The 24292-nt window shown below is 37.6% G+C and overlaps 1 protein-coding gene across 1 annotated transcript in view; it reads left to right on the top strand.

Annotated features, from left to right (window-relative positions):
* The window catches only part of SLC12A3 (solute carrier family 12 member 3), a 564508-nt gene that overhangs the window by 190365 nt on the left and 349851 nt on the right, over nucleotides 1–24292 (top strand). Inside the window, exon 15 of the mRNA XM_044079103.1 lies at nucleotides 1337–1444. Coding sequence (XP_043935038.1) covers nucleotides 1337–1444 — 108 coding nt within the window. The remainder of the gene's footprint in view (nucleotides 1–1336; nucleotides 1445–24292) is intronic.

Below are 24292 nucleotides of genomic sequence, written 5' to 3'. Positions count from 1 at the left end.
TGGTGCCTAAAACCGGCTATGGGTGAGGCTATGATTGAACAGGGCACACAGGTGAGGTGCCAGCTCACTCTGTAGTTCATGTAGAACACAATACATGATAAAATCCAAAATAGAATGTCATAGCTCCAGTGAAAAAATACACCATTGTCAAATGCTGCCTCTCTAGAATTATTTTAAAACAGCAGTTACTTTTAAGCTAACCTGTTATTTACTTCTCCATTGTAGATTTCCAGCTGTACCATGGTCAGTATATCCCCTCAAACCATTTTCTATCCTTTCTAATACTAAATTACTAATGCCCTGCTAGCCAACATTAGGCATTGACAAATGCTTGTTTTATTTGTTTCAGGTGTAGTAAAATAGACAGATACTAGTCCATCAGTGTGAAGGAACTTACACTAGGAATTGGAGTACCTGTATCTCATACAGAGCAGTAATGTACCTTACATATATGATGGGAGGAAGGAGTGTGTACAGAATTTTGCTTTAATTTTATGTGTGTGTGTGTGTGTGTGTGTGTGTGTGTGTGTGTGTGTGTGTGTGTGTGTGTGTGTGTGTGTGTGTGTGTGTGTATGTATATATATATATATATATATATATATATATATATATGTGTGTGTGTATAGAGAGAGTGAGAGACATCAGCAAGAAATCTTAAAAGTTGAAAATTCTCTGTGCTATGCTGATGATGCATATTCTGATACTGAGGAATACAGCAAATGCTGCACTAAGATGAACTGAAAGAGGTTATTGCTCTGTAATTAAGAACATTTATTTTTTGAAGCAGGGTAAAGGTTCCAGAAGGAGACTATCATCAGAAGACTATTCTTTACTGTCAGGGGTTTATTCCTTGGCAGGAGGATATGTGGGTTTGTTGCTCCAAGTCCAACCACCCACCAGATACAAATCTTAAATAGTGAACTCCAGGGATACGGCAGATCCTTAGGAGAATATAGAATAAAATGTACTTCAAATAGAATGTTATTCAGTTAACTGTACAGCAGTGAACCCCAGTGAAACACCTTATTCGCACATTATAGTGGATTAAACAAATACATAACAAAAATATTAATACATTGGAATATCATTACTGCTTTGGCAGGAGATATATTTTTCTAGCAGGAGTGTTGCATTTAGTTTATTGCTAAATGGAAATTTGATGTTAGCATTTTTCAGCTGTACTCAAACTCCAACAGCATTTTTCACAGTTTTTTTGTTGTAATGGACACATCAAGAATGCTTTTCTAGATTCACCACTGACAGAGATGATGCAGAAATGTAACACTTGGTGTTTGGACTGATAATTACTTTGTGCTCTTTGTGTCTGTCCCTGCAGTGTATGAGCTTGGTGTCAGGATTTGGGCCCCTGATTACAGCTGGGATCTTTGGAGCAACTCTTTCCTCTGCACTGGCTTGCCTTGTGTCAGCACCTAAGGTATTTCAGGTATGACAGTCTTGTATTACTTTATCCCTGAATTGACAAAAAAGCATGCCTTTACAGCATATGGTGGTGATTTATGTTTCAAATGTAAGTTATTATTATAATTCTTTTGCTGGATATATGCATGCACACACATTGTCGCCTCACAGCAAGTGATTCTCCGGTTCAATTCTCTGCTGGGGTGCCTTCTGTGTGGAGTCTGCATGTCCTTCCTGCAGTCATGTGGGTTTCCTCCAGAAACTCTGGTGTTCTCTCACATTCCAAAGACATGCAGTACATTAATTGGTTAATTGGACACTCTAAATTGGCCATAGGTGCGAGTGTGCGCCAGAGTGAGTGGTAAGGATGAACTACCACAGCAGGGCTAGCCACCTGGCAGTGTAAACCTTGGCTCAAGATGATTGTCACTGTTCAAGTGACACCCTGACCCCGTGTGCAAAATGGGAAAAAGGGGATGAGGATGGATGGATGGATGGATATGTGCCACACATATCTGTTTATGTATATACATCTATATCTGTTTATATAGTATATATGTATACATCTATGTCTATATATATATTATATGTGTGTGTGTGTATATACTTCTGTAGCTATTTACATTACATATGTGTGCATGTGTATACATCCATCTCTATTTATATATTATATAAGTGTGTATACATCTATATTATATTTATATATATGTTTGTGTGTATATACAGCTGTATGTATTTATATATTATATATGTGTGCGGGTCTACTTCTAAACACCGACACGACGATTCCCCGACACAAAACTCACAGACGCCAAATAACCGACAACACACAAACCCGACAACGCAAAACACCGAACACCAGAACACCGACACACGGAATGTAAACAACACACGACACTACATAGCATACACACTAGCCCTGACCCAAACCGTAACCCTAAGGTCCGACACTATCACACACTTCACCTACCTGCACCCTAACCCTAACTCACTTAACCCACCCCTAGCCCAAGCTCCGACACTAACGCACACATCACCTACCTGCACCCTAACCCTAACTCACTTAACCCACCCCTAGCCCAAGCTCCGACACTAACGCACACATCACCTACCTGCACCCTAACCCTAACTCACTTAACCCACCCCTAGCCCAAGCTCCAACACTAACGCACACATCACCTACCTGCACCCTAACCCCAACTCACTTAACCCGTCCCTAAACTACAGTCCCTCACTAGCACACACTTACCTTACCCAAACCCTACCTCCAACACGAACACACACTCACCTTTCCCACAGCCTAACCCGACATCCCACAATCTCGCGCACTTACCTGACCGCTCCTAACTCCGTCACTATCGCACACTTACCGGGTCGCGATCACACATTCCCTTGTCGGTCTTTCCGCTGTCGGCAAATCACCCTGTCGGTACACTTACCTGTCGGTCGTCTGGCGTCGGTGAGTTTTGTGTCGGGGAATCGTCGTTTCGGTCTTTAGTAGTAGACCCATGTGTGCACATGTATACATCTATATTTATTTATATATTATATATGTGTGCATGTATATATATCTATATGTATTTATGTATTATATATGTGTGCGTGTGTATACATCTATATCTAATTTATATATGTGTGTTGTGTGTATTTTGATTATAGTCAGAAATACTGACTTCAAAACCTGTTGAATGCATGTGCGCATGCACACATGTATATATACATATTTATATATGCACACATATACACTGCATTTAGGAAAATATATAAAAACATCTGAAAAGTAACTAATAAATATAATTTTGTATAGCAGGGTGTGATCATGCTTTGGGTGATGCAGTCATTTTACCCCACTTTAATGTACAGTATCTGTCATTGCTATGCTTCAATATATATACCTTTCAGGTCTATATTAGAACATCAAAGTTTCAAAACTTCGAATGTTCTAATATCGAACCCTATTCAGTGAAAGCTGAAAACAATGAACATACAGAACAGCAAATTGTTTCCTAGGGAAAACAATTCACTGTTCCAAAACACATACACACAACACAAGCACACCAAACAAACAGCAATCCACACACATACACCTAAAATCTTACACATAACCGTACACTAAACTATACACACACCACTGAATATCCACTTACCTTAACTCAAACCCTAACCCTAAGGTCCATCACTATCACACACTCATCTCACCTGTGCCCTAACCCTAACTCACCTACCCCGCCCTAACCCTCACGTCCACACAATCGCACACTTACCTAACCCGCACCCTAACCCTAACTCACCTTACCCGCACTAACCCTCACATCCACACAATCGCACACATACCTAACCCACACGCTAACCCTAACTAACCTAACCCGCACTCAATTGCACACTTACCTGAACCCGACCCGTAACTTTCCACCACAGCGCTAAAAATACTGAAGCAGCAGAAACGGACAACCAAATTCTTTCCCTAGGAAAAAATTTGGTTTTCTTTTGCTTCGATATTTTCAGCTTTCACTGAATATTTATTTATTTATTTTATTTTATTTTATTTTACATTTGTTAACCGGGCTAGTACAACTGGATACATGTCCATTTTCAGTGGAGGCCCGGGGAGAAAAGCTCCACTACAACTACTAAAACAAGATAAAAATATGTAAAATTGCAGAAATACAAAAAATATACATTTCAATGAATACATGGATTGACCAACTGCAAGTTGTAAATGTATTAGAGTACAATATGAGGCTAAGAATATGAGGCTTAGCAGGAACACAAAAAAAAAAAAAAATATTCAAGTAAAGAGCTAGTATACGCTATTGCATGTTTGAAAGGAATTGATAAAAAATTTAGATATATGTCAATTTAAAGAAGATGTCACAGAGACACTAATGAAGAGGATATTCCAGAGAGCAAGAATTGAGAAAAAGAACTAAGGGGATGAATGGAACAGATGGCAGGAAGGAAGAATGATTAGCCAGGGTTGTTGCAAGAGCATAGCCAGTGGTTGGAGAGGAAGAGTTTTAGTTTAGCTTTAAACAGTGGGAGTGAAGTAAGGGAAGTGAGGTCTTGTGGAAGTTGGTTCCATATTTGCCAACTGAGTTGGAGAATAATGAATAGGGTTTGATATTAGAACATTCAAAGTTTTGAAACTTTGATGTTCTAATATAGACCCGACCTCTCAAACTCCTAGAATAAGAATAAAGAACAAACCCCAAAACAGCTAAGAGATACAAACCAGAAGCATGTATAGATTTTAAATACTGCTCTTACAAACCAAGAAAGTAAAATAGCAGGTTTTATACTAGTATGCATTTTATGAAAGTTGTGAAGTCTAAAACTGAAATATCTGTCATTGTTTAGTGACTACAATATTCAATGTGAGAAAGTCCCACATTTTATGAGAACAGACTAAAAACATGTGAGGCAAAAATCTAGATAGACATTCTGTAAAATTCTGGATGGTTGATAGGCAGCCATTCTTGCCTTAGTGTTTACACGTTTCATTTTCTTTTATTTTGATTGACACAGATTTAAATCATTAATGTGTAAGAATGCTGCAAAATAAGGAATAATATTACATCCCTAATCAACAAAACTTGATTACAGCTTCCTTTATACTAATAGTCCAGAAAAAATAAACTTGTGCATAACCAAATGCATCTACACATTACTTACATTTTATTTATTTATGTATTTTACATTTGTTAACCATGTAGATGGTATTGGTCCAAAGACACTTTTTTGGGTGTGACCCAGGCTGGATGATAACAGAAGACAATATAACGCAATGAAATGCACAAAAAAGCAAGCAGCAGTAACAGCATAAACACAAATTACACTAGTGACACCTTTGTACAAAAGTACAAATGTGAGCAGAATTAACAATAGAGGTGAGTGGATGTTGGGAACAATGTGGGAGAAGATGTAAATATGAGGTTGGGGAGCAGAGAGTGAAATCAAAGTATTTTAGATGACATATTAAGAGTAGAGGGCTACAGAAGATGTAGACGGGTTAGGGGGCAGAATCACACTAAAGAAATAAATAAAAAGGAGTGAGAGGTAGGGTAAAGAAGGTAATGTAAAAAAAGGGGGGGGGATGAAGAAGAATGTACATTAGTGGTCCATAAATTTTAAAGCAAGGTAGAGTAAAATAGTTGAAATTCAGCTATAGGGTTGAAGACTTCTTGTACAGTAAATTAGCCATGATCGTTGAAACGACAACACTGGAAGTCTTTATATCACTGGTCAATGTCTTCAGTCTGGTTCTGCATGCATTATCACCAATTGTTAACTTTGCACTTTAGGATTATAGTTGCATGACTGATGTGTGTGCAGCAGTATGGACTAAAATTATATTTATGTGTTGTATGCCATGTTGTAAAATATTGTACTTCTTTTTGTATGGTCTGCATTCCTGCAACAATTGCTATAGTATACAAAACAGAAGGAAATGCTTGTGGTGACCACATAACAATTAAATTGTATATGAGAACGATGGCTTGACTAAGTAACGCAAATGTGCCGTCGTTTCTAAGCAGTACTTTGTAGTACATTTACTGGGTACTGTATAAGCAAGGCAGAAACATTGTGTATCATACTAATATTTTAAGCATTCCTGTCATATGTTTAGTTGTTATTATATTTTGTCCAAGGCACTTTAAAAAGGCAACACTTCACATCATCTGGAAATTAAGACATACTTCTTTCAAAAAGTTCTTGACTTACTCAGTCTTAGCTTGTGTACTGTATGACTGAGCAAGTCAGTTAACCAGACAAGTACTCCCAAACTGGCCCTGAAAAGTAACATTTATGTTTAGTGAGTTATGTGCTTTACAAATGAGCAATTAAGTAAATCCATTCATATGTTGTTTTATGTGTAAAATTAAAATTTTCATTAATAAACAAGCATGTCCAAAATGGCTAGCAAAAACCTTTGCGTGTCTTGTTTTAACTGAAGCTATCCCACAGTATAGATCTTTTATTCATGTTCAGTTACATCTGAATCACTAGACTCTGAAAATCATATTATGCCCTCCGCTGTTTATATGTTTTTATGGTCATAATTCCACATTTTACATGTTAGTTCTGCTCACAGGGAAAACAGATCCTGAGACCCTGCCAGTAGAATCAAGGGTCATGGGACGAATCTGTATTCTAACATGCTTAACCAGTTGAGCAGCTGGTCATTAACTTCTTTATGCTTTGCCCAATTATTACACAATAAAAGGGGAAAATCACAAGTTGCTGAAGTTTTGAGATGCTTATTTTACCATTAATTACACAGCAGTACACAGAATTCCTGTCTGTCAGTATTACTTCACTTACAACCCTCTCATTAATAAATTCACACAAGTTAAGAGATGATGCACTTCATGATCTGCCTGGACCAATGCACTGATCCTCCTTAACGAACTAATATATACTGTGGTGAAATTATAAATTATATAATACAAACAGACCTTATCAGTTAGTCATGTCTGCTACTTTTCTATGATTGGCGAAAGATGATAAAATGGGAAACAGATATATTTAGAGGTCCAGGAGGCTATTTTTGGTTAGATAATGGGAGACAGAAAATAACTAGTGCTCAAACTTGAGAGTTTTAGACTATTTTGAGTAGGGAAACAGGGGGAGGGAACCTCATTTAGTAATCCGAAAGCACAGGTGTAGTATTTAAAATGAGGAAATTGTATAACAAACAGGAGGAATCTTGGTATACAGAATATCTAAATCCACCCAAGTTTCAGTGACCGTGTCAGTGTGTACTTATTCTGTCTTTCCCATCTGTCAGTAATTGTTAGCTGATTCTTGATTTGTATCTTCTTTTACCTGTTTCCTTTCTTCCTGTTGGCCTCTGATGCATTTATACATATGGCGATATTCATGTTTGCTGATTTCTTAAAACTTGTCTTTATTTCTTACACTTTACTCTTTCTTATTCTACCCTGCTGCAACCAACAACATATACCAGCAGTTACACACCAGCCTTTTTTTAGAGTAGCTACTCTCTGCATAGCTACGTTTATACAATGGAACACATTTTACTATGTATTTTTGTCTGAATGATGTGGCTGCCTCTATCTTTTGTTTCTGCCATAAAACATATCCTTCATTAATATCCTTTTATAGTGCGTGAAACTATGCCTTTGTGCAAAGCACTGCTGTGGTGTAAGCCTACCTCTGATTGTCTGTTATATATCACACTACATTGTGTAGCAAGAACCCTGTCTCTGAATCACTCTCATGTTTCAGCATAACATTATAGTAACTCACTTATACATATCCAAATACCTCATATTTCAGCATTTCAGCATTACATTGGAGGTAAGGAGTAGAGCAAAGGACAGATGAACTGTGTGTGTGTGTGTGTGTGTGTGTGTGTGTGTGTGTGTGTGTGTGTGTGTGTGTGTGTGTGTGTGTGTGTGTGTGTGTGTGCTTTTGTCTTGTTTAGTAGTATTGTTAGGGAGGAAAGGGTTTTTATTACTCTAATGTATATAGTTTGCATGGAGGCCTTACTCATGTGTACTAAACCTAACCCTACCCTACCCTACCCACCCAACCATACACATTAGGGTAATAAACATCCTTTCCCTAACTGTATCACTATATAAACAATTATGCCTGCAAGTTAGTGCTGTTTTTTTTTGGTTTAACTTATCAGTAAAGAAAATAGTTTTACTTTTTCAGTTAAGAATTTTTTAAATTGAATCTCCGCAACCACAACGTCCCTCGGTTTTTCCGCGTGGTGTGCTGTCCTCTGAAAGCCTTGTGTGGACATTCGGGCTGTTCCCCCACCAGCAATTTAGCAATCCACAGAATATCCTAACAGAAGTCCCTGATTTGTTCTACCTAGACATGTTGCCTTCTTTCAAGCCTCAGTCCTGAAAGCCTTGTGCGGACATTCGGGCTGTTCCCCCACCAGGAATTTAGCAATCCACAGAATATCCTAACAGAAGTCCCTGACTTTGTCTACCTAGACGTGTCGCCTTCTTTCAAGTCTCAGTGTAGGTGAATGCCTGCAGTTTCTGTAAAATATTATTTTATAAGTATTGCGTGTATTTCTTCTGAAGTCATATTGTAAAAGGTCAGCACACCCACGGACCTACCCCGTGGCTGTCCCCCTGTTTTCCTATCTATTTCCCTACTTTTCGTTAGCTTAACGAAACTACCTGCAATTCCCCACGTTTACCACTAGATGGCAGTAGAACATAGGAAATAATTATTTTTTACTACTTGCCAAACATAGCAGCAGGGTCAAATCCCACTTGTTAAGCCAATTCCAAATTCCTTTTCATCTCAAACTTCAAAAAGAATGCTAGTGACAAATCCAATGACTTGAAAATAAGGACACAAATCTTAGCGCTTTCATTCACATTTATTCACTTGTGAACTTCTTCAGAAATGAATATCCGTCCACTCAAATACAATTTATACATTTTAAATCAATCACATGTTCTGTGATGTCATATAAAATTAGAACTTTTAAAGACACACAAAATAAAATAATTATGTGCATTTATATTCATGTAATTATTAAATATCAAAACACTTTTTATGAAAAAAATGTATATAGTTATATAAAACCAAATCAGCACTAGTGTTATCTGATTAATAAAAAAACACTTCATATTTATAGATTCATTTAAACCAGGGGCAAAATCAGCTCCTAAATGCAACTGCCAAAGAGACTCTTTACATTCCAAAAGAACTTTGATGTCACCCATAAATGCCCCTGATGGAATGTAATCTAAAACTGAAAAAATTAATTTCTTAAAATTATTACAAACCAAAGAATGTTTGGCCAAAGCATTGACTAGATCTTTTTTCTTTATGGCCAAAAGATGCTCACTAATTCTTATACGGAGACATCTTTTAGTCATGCCTATATAAAAACTCATCTCAAGCATTATAACTGAGTAGTCACTCCTCATAAAATACACAAGAAAAATACCTATATAGAAAGAAAGGTACACGGCAGAAGCTGGAATTTCTACAATTCATGCTTCCACCAAAGTACTAGACCCAGACAACTGCCTTCTATAACAATAAATTAGTCCTCCAAAAAGCTGAAGCAGATTTTGGCGTAACTTTAGGTATACTTTATAACTCAGACTTCCAACTTACCTACTTTAAGCTTCCTAAATGTGCAACCTCACTGTGTAACTGATTGGTTCTTGCTTGCTAGTCACTCCACTGGCTCTCCACACTCCATTCACCCTGCGGGCTCACTCTGCTCCCCTACCCTACCCCCAGTTCCCACCCACCCCAATACTCTTACCTTTATTCTTATCTTACCCCTCCCCCTCAGCCTAAATACCCAATACCAACTCCACTTATCACTCCTCCTACGTACAGCCCTCCCATTTGCTCTCCACCCAAATACTCACAATATCCTACACTCTTCCTTAATTGCCAGGAAACCACCATCAATTAATAAAACCCTCTCTTGGTCTTAGCCTTTCTCTCCAGTTCAGTTCATACTTACCTTTCTCTCACCACTCTGACATGGTCTCCTTAAATCTCCACACCCTCTACATCCATTGCCTCCTTTTTTTGTTCCTAATTCCTTTATAGTATGCTAGCTCATATTTCTACTACACTTGTCCAATGCTACCAACTAAAGCAACCACCATACAAACCCACCTCCATCCTCATTATTACTCTCATTTCCCCTCTATCTCCCCCTTTCTCATTCAGCCCAACCCACTGCACCTATTCCACCCTAAAATTTTCCCCTTCCCTTGTAAAGCTAAGTTATCACCTGATCTAATTGTAAATCTTCTAATAAAACACACACCCAGCAAACCAGAATGGCTAAAGGATATTTCCTTTAACAATTTAGTCCTTGCTGGTGAAATCCATCCTAACCCTGGTCCCACTCACTGTATTAACAACACCAACCCTATAACTCCCTCATCCTACCTTAATACCCTAAGGACCTTTACTATCAATGCACAAAGCCTTAGTAACAAAGCTCACCAATTCCAAAGTTGGCTAAGCCACAACCAACCTGACATCCTAGCCATATCCGAAAACTGGCTTAAACCCTTCATCTCTGACACAGAGATCCTGCCCCCAGGATTTCATACTCTCAGAAATGACCGACTAAATAAAAAAGGTGGCAACACTGCCTTTGTCTACTCCAACCTCCTCACCGTAATTCCCCTGCAAATTCCAATCCCTCAATTCCAAAACACCAAACTAACTGCTGGACTACTAAAATTAAATAAGCACAGAAATATTTGCTTCATTGTCCTCTATATCTCACCTGGTAACAACATCTCTAATCTCGAGGAGATTCTCCTATGGGCATCCACTAAAATTAATTACAAAACTTACATCTTAGGAGATGTAAATATTGACTGGAATAAAGTCAATAGCACCTCTCCTTCCCTATCCATCAATCTCTATAACCTTACTGAAATAATCCACTCTATCACACGACCAAACAAAACAAACCCCCTGGAACCACTCTAGATTGGATCCTAGTCTCTAATCCTAACAAAATAACCTACTCTGGTACAATTCCTGATACCATTAGTGACCACCTCTCAGCCTTCATTCATTGCTCTACAAGCTCTTCCCCATACCAGCATCAATACATTCATACTCGCAACCTCACCAACTTTAACCCTACCACTTTCTCAGATATATTCAAACAAATGAACTGGCAAATTCTAAATACCCTTCTCCTTGACAAAGCCTTAGACTACTTCAACTCCATCTTCCTTGACACACTAAACTCCCTAGCCCCCCTAAGATATAAAAGAATAAAAATGAACTCAGCCGCATGGCTATCCAAACAGACAAAACAAGTTATGCACCAAAGGGACAAACTTTGGAAGCTCCACCAAAAAAATAAACAGCCCAATACCCTGCATCAATATAAACAGCTCTGTAACTTTATTAAACAGCTAATCACCAAAGACAAAAAATCCTACCATATCAAGATTCAGTCCAACAATAATAAAAACTCAAAGCAATTCTGGAAATCAATAAACTCACTTCTCCATCCAGGCACAAAGAATAATCCCTGTCCTGACCCTAGTAAATCTGATCTGGAACTAGGCTCTGAATTCAACTCTTTTTTCATAGAAACCATTTCTGACCTTACCAAATCTTTTTCTAACTTTAACCCAGCTGCCCTTCACACTCCCCCCTCAAACTCACCTAACAACTCTCCACTTCTGTTCAAGCTCAAACATGTCTCCACTAACTCTATAAAAAAAACTCCTATCCAAACTTAAGCCATGCTCCAGTGCTTCTGACAATATTCCCTCCTCCTACCTAAAATATGCTGCAGATGGTATTGCTCTCCCAATCAGCATCATTATAAACAGATCCATAAATGAATCTTACATCCCCAAACTCTGGCGCTCAGCCTATATCCTCCCTCTCCACAAAGGAGGCAAAAATACAAGTGTCTCTAACTTCCGCCCTACAACTTTGCTCTCTCCAATCTCCAAAATACTCGAAAAGTGCATCCACAGCCAACTTATGCCATTTCTGACCCAAAACAATCTGCTCACACATACACACCATGGTTTCCGCCCAGACCACAGCACTATAACCGCTCTTCTCTCTTTCCATGAAACTGTCAATCAAGCCTGAGATTCAGGACACCTAATTTCTACTGTTTTACTAGATCTGTCTAAGGCATTTGACACTATCTCCCATAATCACTTACTCTGTCATCTCTCAAACGTTCACCTCTCTCCAAAAACTTTATCCTGGTTCTCCAGTTAGCTATCGGACAGATCTCAAACTGTTAAATGGTAGAACTCCATCTCTTCCTTCTTACCTACCCCAACTGGCGTACCACAGAGATTTATCCTTGGACCCATGCTTTTCAACATCTTCATAAATAACTTTCACACAGCAATTCCTGATGCCAAAATCATTCAATATGCAGATGATTCAACCTTAGTCTGCTCCTCCACTAACATCTCCGAATTGCTGACAAAACCCAAACTGCATTCTCCACAACAGAAAACTGGATGTGCCAAAACCACCTCTCCCTCAATGCAAATAAAGCTAAAATTCTACTATTCCCCCCTCTAAGACCTACTCGTACAATAAAAATGAATTCAAAGTCCTTAGCCAAACCAACTCACCTATAGAAGTGGTCCCTTCTGCAAAACTCCTATGCATAACTGTTGACTAACACCTCAAGTTCGATATCCATATACAACAAAATATTAAAAAAAACACCAAAAGCTAGGTATGTTGTATAGGAATAATCGCTTTCTCTCCAATTCCACTAGGCATACTCTGGCCACTACTTATCTCCTTCCTTCCTTACTATACAGTGCTCCTCTCCTAACTAACCTGTCCTCCTCTACTACCTCCAGACTAGAAAATTGCTACACCAAAATCTCTAAATTTGCTACTAATTCCAAAAATTCAATCCACCACTGCCTCACCCTTCAATCCTTGAACTGGCTTGAACTTCCAAACCACCTCAACTACCTGCAACTCTCCATGGCACATAGACTTGTATTTCAACATACAAAATGTACTGCTCTGACTAATATCCCCCCCCCCCATATTCCTAACAGAACCCTCAGATCTGAGCAGCAGAATCTAATCACTATACACAAACCTAAACGCCCTGCCGGCCAACTGCTACTCTACTATGCTCTAGGCAAAAAATGGAATTCCCTTCCTTCCTTTCTAAGAGCTACACCTAACTCTGTAAACTTCCAAAGCCAGCTCTTCAAACACTTGTCCACCAAATGGACATGCACATGCCTCCACCCTACTAAATCCTTGCTAAGTCTATATCCTAGAGGTCCCTTCCTCTGGTACATAAGCTCTCTGCAATCTCCCATAGTCATATACCTACGAGCTTATACAAGCTCTCTGTAACTCCTTTAGCTTCTCTCTCACTAAACCCACTTTACAATTCCTAGAGCTATGCTCACACGACTCAAATTTGTAAATAATGTAAATATTGTGAATAGTTCCCTACTTCAAATTTGTGTATGTAAAGCAAGCATATCCAAAATTCCTCACTATTTGCAGCTGTCCTTCACACCCAACACTTAAGTGCCCTTGCTCTAATGAAACTGTATAACCCTTTACTTCTCTCTCAATGAATTTTGTTAACTATGCTTGTTAAAAATGATGAATTGTAACTGCTGTAAACAATGTTATCTTGTATACTCCTGCATTTCTTGTAAATGAATTTTGTATAATGCAGTCTTGGAGCTTTTCTTCCCGGGCCTCCACTGACAATGGGTCATGTTGGCCCAGTGGACTTCCCCAGTAATCAATCGGAAAATAAATAAAATAAAATAAATAAAATAAATTCATAGAAGTAGCAGCTTGATGAAAGGTAAGCTCAATGTAAACTTTCAGTGGCTAGTTATTCATTTTAACAAATCTCTGTTTATTTGCAACATATTATATATATATATATATATATATATATATATATATATATATATATATACTTATTACACAAGGACATAGTTGCATGAGCTTCCAAATGCTGCATGGATGTTTAATATGGCAATTTTAATTTACATGTATGCATGTACGACTAGAACACCAAATGGATCCTTACATCACTGAAGGTAATCTGTGGACTACACTGTCTTTTGACCTAGTCATAAATTGCAGCATTACTGATTGCAAAACTAAGCCACATAGTTTCATTTTGTGATCAATCCCCCTACAAAGAAAATTCCTAAAAAACACACATGCAACACTAATTAACCTAAATCATCTACTGCAGCATCAACATAAACACCTAACCACCTATGTATAACTTACCTGACTAAAAATATGATAAAAATAAACTAAGGCCTTGAATGTATATTACACCCATTAATGAGGGGACATTATCTTCCCTACAGCCTCTTACCTGCATACGTTAACTCCATGGTTGGCCAACTGTGAGTGAAGTGAAATCACCTATTTTATTAAAAGTCAGCCACAGTAACAGTTGTGTCTCTATTTTGATAGTCTGCATATTTGTTTCACAGCATTTAACCATCTGTAGTTGAGGGGTACTTTTTCTAACTGAAGTCCATTTCAATGATTTGACAGTTCAGCAAATTCCTAGCTCATCAAATTAATATTTATTTATTTGACATTTGTTTACCAGGAAGGTCCATCTGGTCCAGAAAGCATACCTCTCAACTATACAGATTTCCGCAGAATGTCCAGATTTTTGCCTCATATTTTTGGTCCGTTTTTCATAAAATTTGTTTTTCTGGCAAATAAGTGGCAAATAATTAAAGATTGAAGTTAGAAAATAATGACAGACATTTGAGTTTTTGAATATCAAATTCATACTCTTCAGAAAATTCATGTTAATGCACAACCCGTTATTCTATCAACTAAGTTTATAAGAACAATATTTAAACATTGTCCCTATTTTTTACCATTTATCCCACTTTTATTTATGGCTTTCTCTAGATGTCTTGCTGTAAGAGGCTGAGAGGTATGCCAGAAAGTGCCATTTTCAGCAGGGGCCTGGGGAGGAAAGCTTCACAGTCACAATATTTCAAAAATCAAGTACAGATATTTTCAATCGCAATGTATCATGTTATATACAAAACAGCAAGTACAAATATTTTAAATCACAAAGTACCATGTTACACTACAAGACATAAGTGCAAAAAAATTGTAATGAGAAAAACATAGAATATATATTTCATAGTGGAGTGCAATGAAAAACAATAACTTGAGTTCAAGAGAATATGTGAGGAAAAATTCAATAGTCATGTTATTTGTTACATAAATTAGTATGTGGTAAATGAGACCTGACACAATTCTAATAAGATATTTAAAGTGATATCAGAGATTACATGATTAGAGACAATGAGGTGAAATTGAGTGATGTCTTAGTATGAGAGAGGTGCTCATATTATGGTTATAGAAGGAAGAAAGATGGAGTGAAGGAGATTATATATAAGAAGAGTGCAGGGTAAGGTGTCTTCAGGTAGCTTAGATGAGGAGGGAAGAAAGAGGTAGAGCAAAGGTCTGCAGAGCTGAATTAAATAAGGTAAGGTAGTGGGGAAAACAAAAGAGGAGAAGAACAGCAGGCTGGAGAGGATTGTGAAGTGTGATCTAGGTTGAAGGGGGTGAGTGAAGGATAGTGAGTAAGTTCAGCCAGGACTGGCACAGCAGCAGGTCCAAGATTTTGAAAGGTATTCTCTTAGGGAGCATTTAAAAGTGGGTAGATTAGAAACAGTTCTGGTGGTTAGAGGTAAGAAGTTCCTTTTTTTGCTACATTGTACGAGTATAGGCTTTGTCCGGGGGATTTATTTGGTTTATTTATGGTGAGAAGTTTTGTCTTCTTTTTGGAAAATACATATTCATGAAATGGGTAAGAGCTGGGCAGGCTAATGGGTTGTGTATGATTTTATGTACTATTTTAAGTTGAATGTAGGAGAGGTGGAGGGGGAGTTCCAACCAGCTAAGGGCATGCACAGCTTTACAGTGATGTGTAAAGGAGGATGAATTAGTAGCAAACTTGGCAATTTTGTTGTAGCAGCAAGTTTGTTTTTTCATAGAAGATTGTAAATTAGTTAGAACTGGTGCTCCATAGAGTAGGAAAGGCAGAAGACAGGTTTTGGCTAGAGTAATTTTTGTGGGTGTGCTCAGAAAAATGATTGCTTCTGTATCGCATGCCTAGTTTTTGATAGATTTTCTTGATATTGCTTTGGAGGTGGAGGTTACATTTAAGATTATCATCAGTTATGACTACTGATAGTTAAGTATGGTGGATTAACTTGATTTCCATGCCATCTGCCAAAAATATTTTGAAAGATGATTTGTTAGGTATGTGAGTTTTTGGGGTATAGAGGAGACGTTTGGCTTTTTGGGGGTTAAGTAGCAGTTAACTTGTGCCATTGTAAACCAGGTTTCAATGGAGATGACAGCTTGTTGAGTGATTTCTTGGAGGAGAGTTAAGGTGTTTTCAAGAGAAGGCGATGGTAGAGACATCTGCATATTTAATCAAGGTGCCTTCACAAGAAGATGAATGCAGCTTATTGATAAAAATAGTGAATAAAAGAGGGCCAAGGATGGATCCTTGTATCCAATATGAGTAACATACCAGAACAATCATTACATGAAGAGTACATAACACAACTTTAAAGCAACATTTTCAGGGAAGCCCCATTAATCCCCTACTATCCCTATTTATACATAACAACTCTTAAGACTGCAAGACCTTGGGGACGAAGGAATATGTATAACTCCTTTCTCGCTGAACCTATGCAATATCAGAGTTTGTAGGATCATAGGATCATATGAGGTTACAAGGCTAACTGCCTTGGAGCCTTTTTAAGTATAGCTATTCATGCCTCAGTTTTCCCAATCTCAATGCCCATGGGCTAGATTGGCTTTGGTATATCCCTATGCCTTAGGGCATCTAAAAACTGCCCCTGTCTACAAAGGCCACGGATGACATGCCAGGGGTGGATTTGTGATTTCCCATTCATTGCTCCAAACTGAATTTGAATAGGCTTAGTTGTTACATATAAGTCATAGGTGTAGGAGCAGTAAAGCTCCTCACACTGTAGGTATGGGGGAAACATGTTTCCTAAAAAAAAGCATGTCCTGTATGTTAACTGATTTTGTGTGGGCAGATGTGCTGCCTATTTTTTATCCTTTCTCCTGTACATTGCTAAAGTTTAACCAAGTAGGAATTCAGCAAAGTGTGACTTGAGGCAAATGGGCTTTTGGCATATGAGGTCAACCATTCTTGAGTCTGCTGAAATATAACTTATCTGTTAAATGTGATGGCCCCCGAGGACCAGGAATGGATACCTGTTGGGAAATGCAAGAAATGTGAGATTTGCAACCTATCTGTGTCTCACACAGTTATGTCTTTCAGGCCATATGACAAAAATAATTCCCACTACAGCATTTGAAACAGGAAGAATCACTAACTGATAAGACAGCCTGCAACTATACTAGTGCTGAAGACAGCAGAGAAGTAAGGCAGGAATAGTATCATTAAGACAGTTAGTAAGGATGGGAAGGGGATATAGTACTTAGAGAAGGGGGAAAGATAGGTGAGGCTTGGATGGTTTGGGGCAGCTATGCGATATCTAGTAAACAGAATGTATTCCATGATTAAATCATGTGTGTTCAGGAATGCTTGAGGGACTGAGGTTTGTCATTCCATCTTCATTTTTCTTCATGTTTCTCTCTTCATTTTTCTACTGTCCATTAGCTCTCCTATGACTTGGCAGGTCCATTTTTTCTACTGTGGGCAAGAGCTGGTAACTAAAGGCTGTCACCCATGCAACCATCAAGGTAACCTAATGACCCTATCCCCAATACCTTGTGGCAGCCTGACATCCATGGAACTTCTGAGCATGGATATGAATGTGGTTACAGTGAAGGAATGGATGGCTTGATAAGTGCACAAGTCTCAGCCCTGCTACTTTTTTCTGTTACACTGATCTCCATGGGGTATCAGTTGGCTGTTTACTCCTACTCTTTGCAGCTGCTGCTGTAACACCCAGGTTTCTAACTGACTTCAAGTTATCTGTGTCACATCCAGGGCTTCATCTCTCTATATCATGGAGCTGTCATTTTAGTTTTAATTTCACTCATTTGCAATACCTGCTTTAACTTATGCATGGTTGGAGGAACTGAAGCTTATCTCAAAAAGCAATGGTATTAACGTATGAAACTAATCCTAGATGGGGTAAGAATCCATCCCAGGATTAGTAAACTGAAATGCGACAACTTGGAGCAATCCAGAATATATATTATGAGGTACACCCAAAATTACAGCTGTCAAAAATGTGGCAGTGTAATGGATGACAGCATTTGCCATGATGAAATTGAATAATGTTTTTTTAGTGGCAGGAGCCTGGGTAAAATAAATAATAACTGCATATGCTGCTCTATTAAAAGAGCCTCAAAATAACAACAAGGCAAGAAAAGATCATAATTATATAAAACCAAAAACAAGAAAAGATGTTCTTCAAAGGCAGGACTTAAATGATTTAATAATGTTTAGTACAGTTGTCTTAACCAAAGACTTCTTTAGAACAACATTCAAACAATCACATGACTTTTATATTACTTCCAGAATTCATCATTGCATCAATTTAAATAAAAACAAATACAAACTTTTAAAATCACAGAATATATGCTGTAAACATATTGTTTCAGTTAAAGTACTATTGTTTTCATTTTAACAAACATTTAATATTTAAAAATATTTAATCCCAGTGAATGCCCCACATTTAAATCTCTCTGCCACTTCAGTTCATTATACTTTAATAACATTGAAACATCTCCAGCCTTTAGATCAAACTTTATTTGGTAATTTACTGTAAACAAAAATGCTTTACATTGTTTGCAAAAACTGTGTGCTTGTATACAGTAATTCTTAAATCCTTATTTTTGATACTTTTACAATGTTCATATATACACTTAGATAATTTTCTTTCAATTTCCCCTACATAAAAGGAGCTACATCCCAAACAGGCGGACAGATAAACTATCCAGAAACTGTTACAGTGGTATGCTGTTCATTATGTATATCTATATATCTATATCTATATCTATATCTATAAATATATTTAATACTTTGATCATTGGTTTATAGGTTAAGTATTAGGTTAGCTGCCCTAGTGGGCTTTTTAAGCCCAGCCAATTTCTGTTTTTTTGTGTTCAAAATAACCTATCACATTTGGTTATAGATTGGCCTTACCCATCCATTGGTCAATAATTATATATTACCCCTAATGAGAATAACTGGAATCATACATAAATAATTTGAGGGGCCCCATGTATGGGATAAAGGATTTAGTAGCAGCATCTGTCCATTAGTAGAATAGAGGGCAGTCTTAGGGTAAATTTTCTGTTTGCCATCCATAGATGTAAGTTGCATTTGAATATGGACAGGGATGAACTTTGTTTTATGTGGATGGGGAGACAGTTCCACAGCAGCAGTATCCTCTGCAAAATAGGCCTGTCCCTCCAAATCATTCTGTTGATGTTGCAGAAGAGGTTCAGATCCCTAGACTGAGTATTTCTGATGCCACTTGACTTTCTGATGTGCAGTAAATCCATCAGTAATGAGTCAGAGAATGCATGTTTGCCGGACAAAGGTCACATGTTAGCAGTTTGTAGGACACTGAGTATAGTGACAAGGCTTTGAGTTGGTCCATATAGGACATATTGTTTAGGATTGTATCCTTTTAGTATGATATCACTGTGGATGTTCCTCTTGTTGCATGCATCTGGGCAGATATATGCCAAAGGGGGCATTATATTAATTGACTGGCCTAATAAGGGCTGAGTAAAGGGGAACAATGACATCCACAGATCAAGGCACAATCCTTTTGTTTATAACTTGTGCAATATAGAAGGACTTTCTTACAACAATAGACACATGTCAGTTAAAAGTTAGGTCACTGTCCACATATGCTCCCAAATCCCAAACAACTGAATCAATTATTAGGGGCATATTGTCAATGTGGTATTTCCCTGGGGAAGATGACTTCCCGAAGAATACAATAATGCATTTTTGGCATTTAGTTTCAGTCCATGATTTTAGCAGAAGGTATTTATTTGAGAAAAACCTTCTTGCAGGATGGCTAAGCAATTTGTGGATTCAATGACTGCTCCTAGCATGCAGTTATCTGCAAACGTAGTCACCCAGAGTCCCTTAGTATTGGCTTTTACTCATGAAAAGTAGATGTAAAACAGGAGAGGTCCCAGCAGAGTGACCTGGGGGACTTCACTGGTGTTTGGTATAACATGACATATGATCCCACACTCATAAAACTGCACTGGGCATAGAAACTATATATATATATATATATATATATATATATATATATATATATATATATATATATATATACACACCATGCTTTTAAGTTGTCATATCTTTCTTAATTCTAAACATCTGGGTGTAACCGTCTAAAACATTTTTAAGATTCATTACTCTTCTGTTTACAAAAATAGGTTTGTCACCTAAAACTGATGTCACACCTTCCTATCCTAATATCTTCCAATTCTTCTTCAATATATTATTTATGCTAACACTATTCCAAGTATGAGGCAATAACATCACACATTCATAAGAAGAGCTTGTACTTTTACACATAAACTTTCTCCCTTATTTAATAAAATAGGATTATTTCTTCTATCTTTAGCTTCATTTGTAATACCATCAATTAATTTCTCTACCCTCTCTGTAAAATTAAAGATTTTATATATTCACATTCGTATATAAATTGATCATTATTGGTTTAGAGCCTTGATACCCTTAATTATTTGCCCTCTCATTACATTTTTCATAGCATAAATAGGGCAATGGCTCTCAAAATGTAAAAAATAAATATTCCAAAAAAATGTACTTACATATACTAAATCTCAGATGGGTACTTAATATACTAAATCTGAGATGGCCCTTTCTCAAAATATTCCCTTTTCTCCAAGGTATTGTGATCTTGGAGTTGGTGTATGTATGTTTGGGTGGGGTCCTGCAGAAAAAAAAATTTAAAGAGGAAGAGCAGAATTCCGGAATCACACTTCTCCTGCGCTTTTGTTTCGTTTTTTCTTGTGTCAGCACTTGGCTGAGTAATGCTATATGATATAAGAGGGCATGGTAAAGGTCTGTAAATGGTGGGATGTCTTAGGAGGAGACTGGATTCCAGAGATGCTAAGGCTTTCATTCCATTGTATTGCATTGTAAAGGTTAAATCTGGAGTATCATTTTCAGTTCCTGAGGTCATATAAATAGAGGAAAATAAGAGGATAGAAGTAATGTTGTGACAGTTCCAAACATGTTGTAATGGAGGGGTGCAGTACAAGAAGAACACTACTTTGTTTATGGAGTTTGGTGGGGTAGAACTAATGAGAGACCATAATGGGGAAATGGGGCATGAGTAGCATTTGGAAAGATGATGGATTAAGACATGAGGAAATATTACTTCAATGAGAGTGTGGTAAGCCCAGGAGTATTGTCACTCTCCTACTTTTAACACAACAGAAGAGTCTTCGTGGGTTCTGTTTAAGCAGCTTTATTTTATACAAACACATCACGATAGACGTTTACTGACTTTACCTTAAGTAACTTATATACAAACTAACTGCTGTAGTCATGCATGTTTACTCCTTGGCTGCATTCTCAAAATGGCACTAGGAATGACACGTGCTTGATATTTATAAATGCACTCTCAGTCTTTGACATGCTACTTAAAGATACAGCACATGGCACGTGCTCTCTGATCTACATCCGCCCTCTTGAAAAACAAAACATGTAGTGTTATGGATATTTTGACATACAAATATCACAGACAATTATCAGTCATGCATTAATACAAGATATAATACATATATACACAGCTAAGACTATGTTGCTACATATTTCACACTGGACTTAGATACTTGTACATAACATGTGATATAAAATTGGGAACTGAGCTTAACTACTGGAGCTGTGTCTGAAAAATGTTCAATTTGTGATTTACTTGGAAAATCTTCAGGGATGGAATCAGAGGTTGGAACACCCTCTGGGATGGAAACAATAGCTGGCTCTCTCTGAGATTTAGAGTTTAAGTCACTGTAACAATGTTGTGATGATGATTCTGGTATAGGTAACAGATGTTTATGATTTTGCCTGTACTGCGTACCTTCCAAGTCTATAAGGTAGCATCTCGACTCAGGACATTTGCCAATAACTTGCCCTATGTGGTCAAAACCTTTATCTGTTTTAAGTCTGACCATTTCTCCTTCCCTTAATGGAGAAAGAAGTTTGCTCGACTTGTCATACGATGACTTCTAGATTGAATGTTTCTTAAGTAATTGAGCTTTGATGGTCTTATTATTCCTGGCTTTAGGCTTTAGTAGATTGGTAGGAATAGGTAGCAGAGTTCTTGTTTGCCTAGAAAGAAGTCATTGAGCTGGAGATCTGAGAACATCATCACGTGGTACATTCCTAAGGTTAAGCAGATTTAAGAAAATGTCTAAATTGTCACGTCTTGACCTTTCAAGTAGCTGTTTCGCACTCTGCACAGCTCTCTAAGCCAGGCCATTCAACTGAGGATACTGAGGACTGCTGGTAATGTGTAGAAAGTCCCATTCTCTTGCAAATTTCTGAAACAACTGGCTAGTAAATTGAGTATCATTGTCAGAAATAACTTTGTGCAGACTACCATGGACTGAGAAATGATGTTTCAGCTTAGTAATAACAGTAGCAGATGTTAGATTAGGTAGTAGATCAATCTCAAACCAGTTCAAATAAGAGTCTACCAGTATGAAGTAGTATTGATTGTTCTACTCAAAGATATCAGTGGCTACTGTCGACCAAGGTAGTTTAGGAACTAGATGTAGCTGAAGCGGTTCTCTTTGCAAGTGCGAATTTAGTACTATTGCATACTGAACAAGAAGAAAGTACTTTATCAATGTCTTTTGCTAATGATGGCCAAAATACAAATTCTCTTGCTCGCCTCTTGGTGGATGTGGAACCTGGGTGACCACGATACAAAATCTGGATATACTCATGTTGTAAGGAAGCAGGAACAACAATTTTAGGACCTTTGAAAATAATGCCATCTTCGATCAACATTTCATCTCTCTAGGGAAAATAGGTTTGCACTTCTGGTGGTACACTAGATTGCTTTGACAGCCATCCAACACAAAGGTAGTGATTGAGCTTTTGCAAAATCGGATCAGCCTTAGTGTGATCACTTAACTCATCGAGCCTAGTAGTAGAAAAATTACACACTGCCATCACATCAAAGTCAAAAATTTCTGCGTCAAGCTGTCTCGTTGTATTCCTGGGTGATCTGGATAAAGTATCAGCCAAACAGAGTAATTTACCTTTTGTATAGACCATTTTGAAGTTGTAATTTTGCAATTCAAGCATCATTCTTTGTAGCTTTGCTGGAGCTGAACACATAGGCTTCTTTAGAATAGTAACTAGAGGTTGGTGATCAGTCTCAATCTGAATAGGTCGACCATAAATATAATCATGAAACTTGGAATATGCAAATACTATTGCCAAAAGTTCTTTCTCAATCTGAGTATACTGCATCTCTGTTTGGGTAAGCGTTCTAGATGCATAGGCTACTGGTCTGCTCTCTTGAAGTATAACTGCCCTAGGCCAAATTGTGAAGCATCACAGGAAAGAGTAACTGGTATGTTGACATCACATGCTGCATACATGCTGAATGTGTTTTTACTAGTAAGGAAACAGCCAATTTAGATGGCATATAGCAATTTGAATGAACTTTGCTGATCTAGTTTAGCCGCCCTTGTGTTTAACAACTGTAGCAACACGGTAGTAGTGTAGAGCGATCTCCCAGCCTAATTCTAGTACCCAATTCAGCACCTGTACAAAACAAGCATGTCTGTAGCCTATTCACTGTTGGAAAATTAAATGTTAAGCTCCTTACTAGCCCCACGATGTTAGCGTTTTAAAGAACATCCTACAAGTCGACAGTTGATATAGTTCATGGCCCTCTGAGTACTGTATGTATAACACTGAATCTAACTGGCTTTATCTGTACTGTTCAACACCTTATTTGTTAACCAGATTACTTCAATGATTCCTCTTGTTTTTCCTTGTAAAACAGTCAATATACCTGGCTTATGTGCTTGTGTTCCCTACCTAGAACTGTAATTTTACCCAGTTGAGAGTCCTTATGCTACATTAACTATGTTATGGCATATAATCTGTACGATAGCATTATAGCACTGTTATACCCTTACCTAGATAACTATTAAACCACTGTGTGCTTGTGCTGTTCCATTATTAGCTCTATATTCCTGTTTTAATTACCTAAATACTAGCAGATGACATAAATTAACAGGCTTATTTAGTTCTATACTTCCTAGGAAATACTAATATGATTTAAGACTGCATTTATATAAATTTCTA

This window comes from Protopterus annectens, chromosome 8.part0 (assembly GCF_019279795.1).
Source record: "Protopterus annectens isolate FY-2018-M chromosome 8.part0, PAN1.0, whole genome shotgun sequence".
In the NCBI taxonomy this organism is placed as follows: domain Eukaryota; kingdom Metazoa; phylum Chordata; order Ceratodontiformes; family Protopteridae; genus Protopterus; species Protopterus annectens.
The sequence above is the reverse complement of the archived record's forward strand: the minus strand, read 5'-3'. Positions and strand labels throughout refer to the sequence as shown.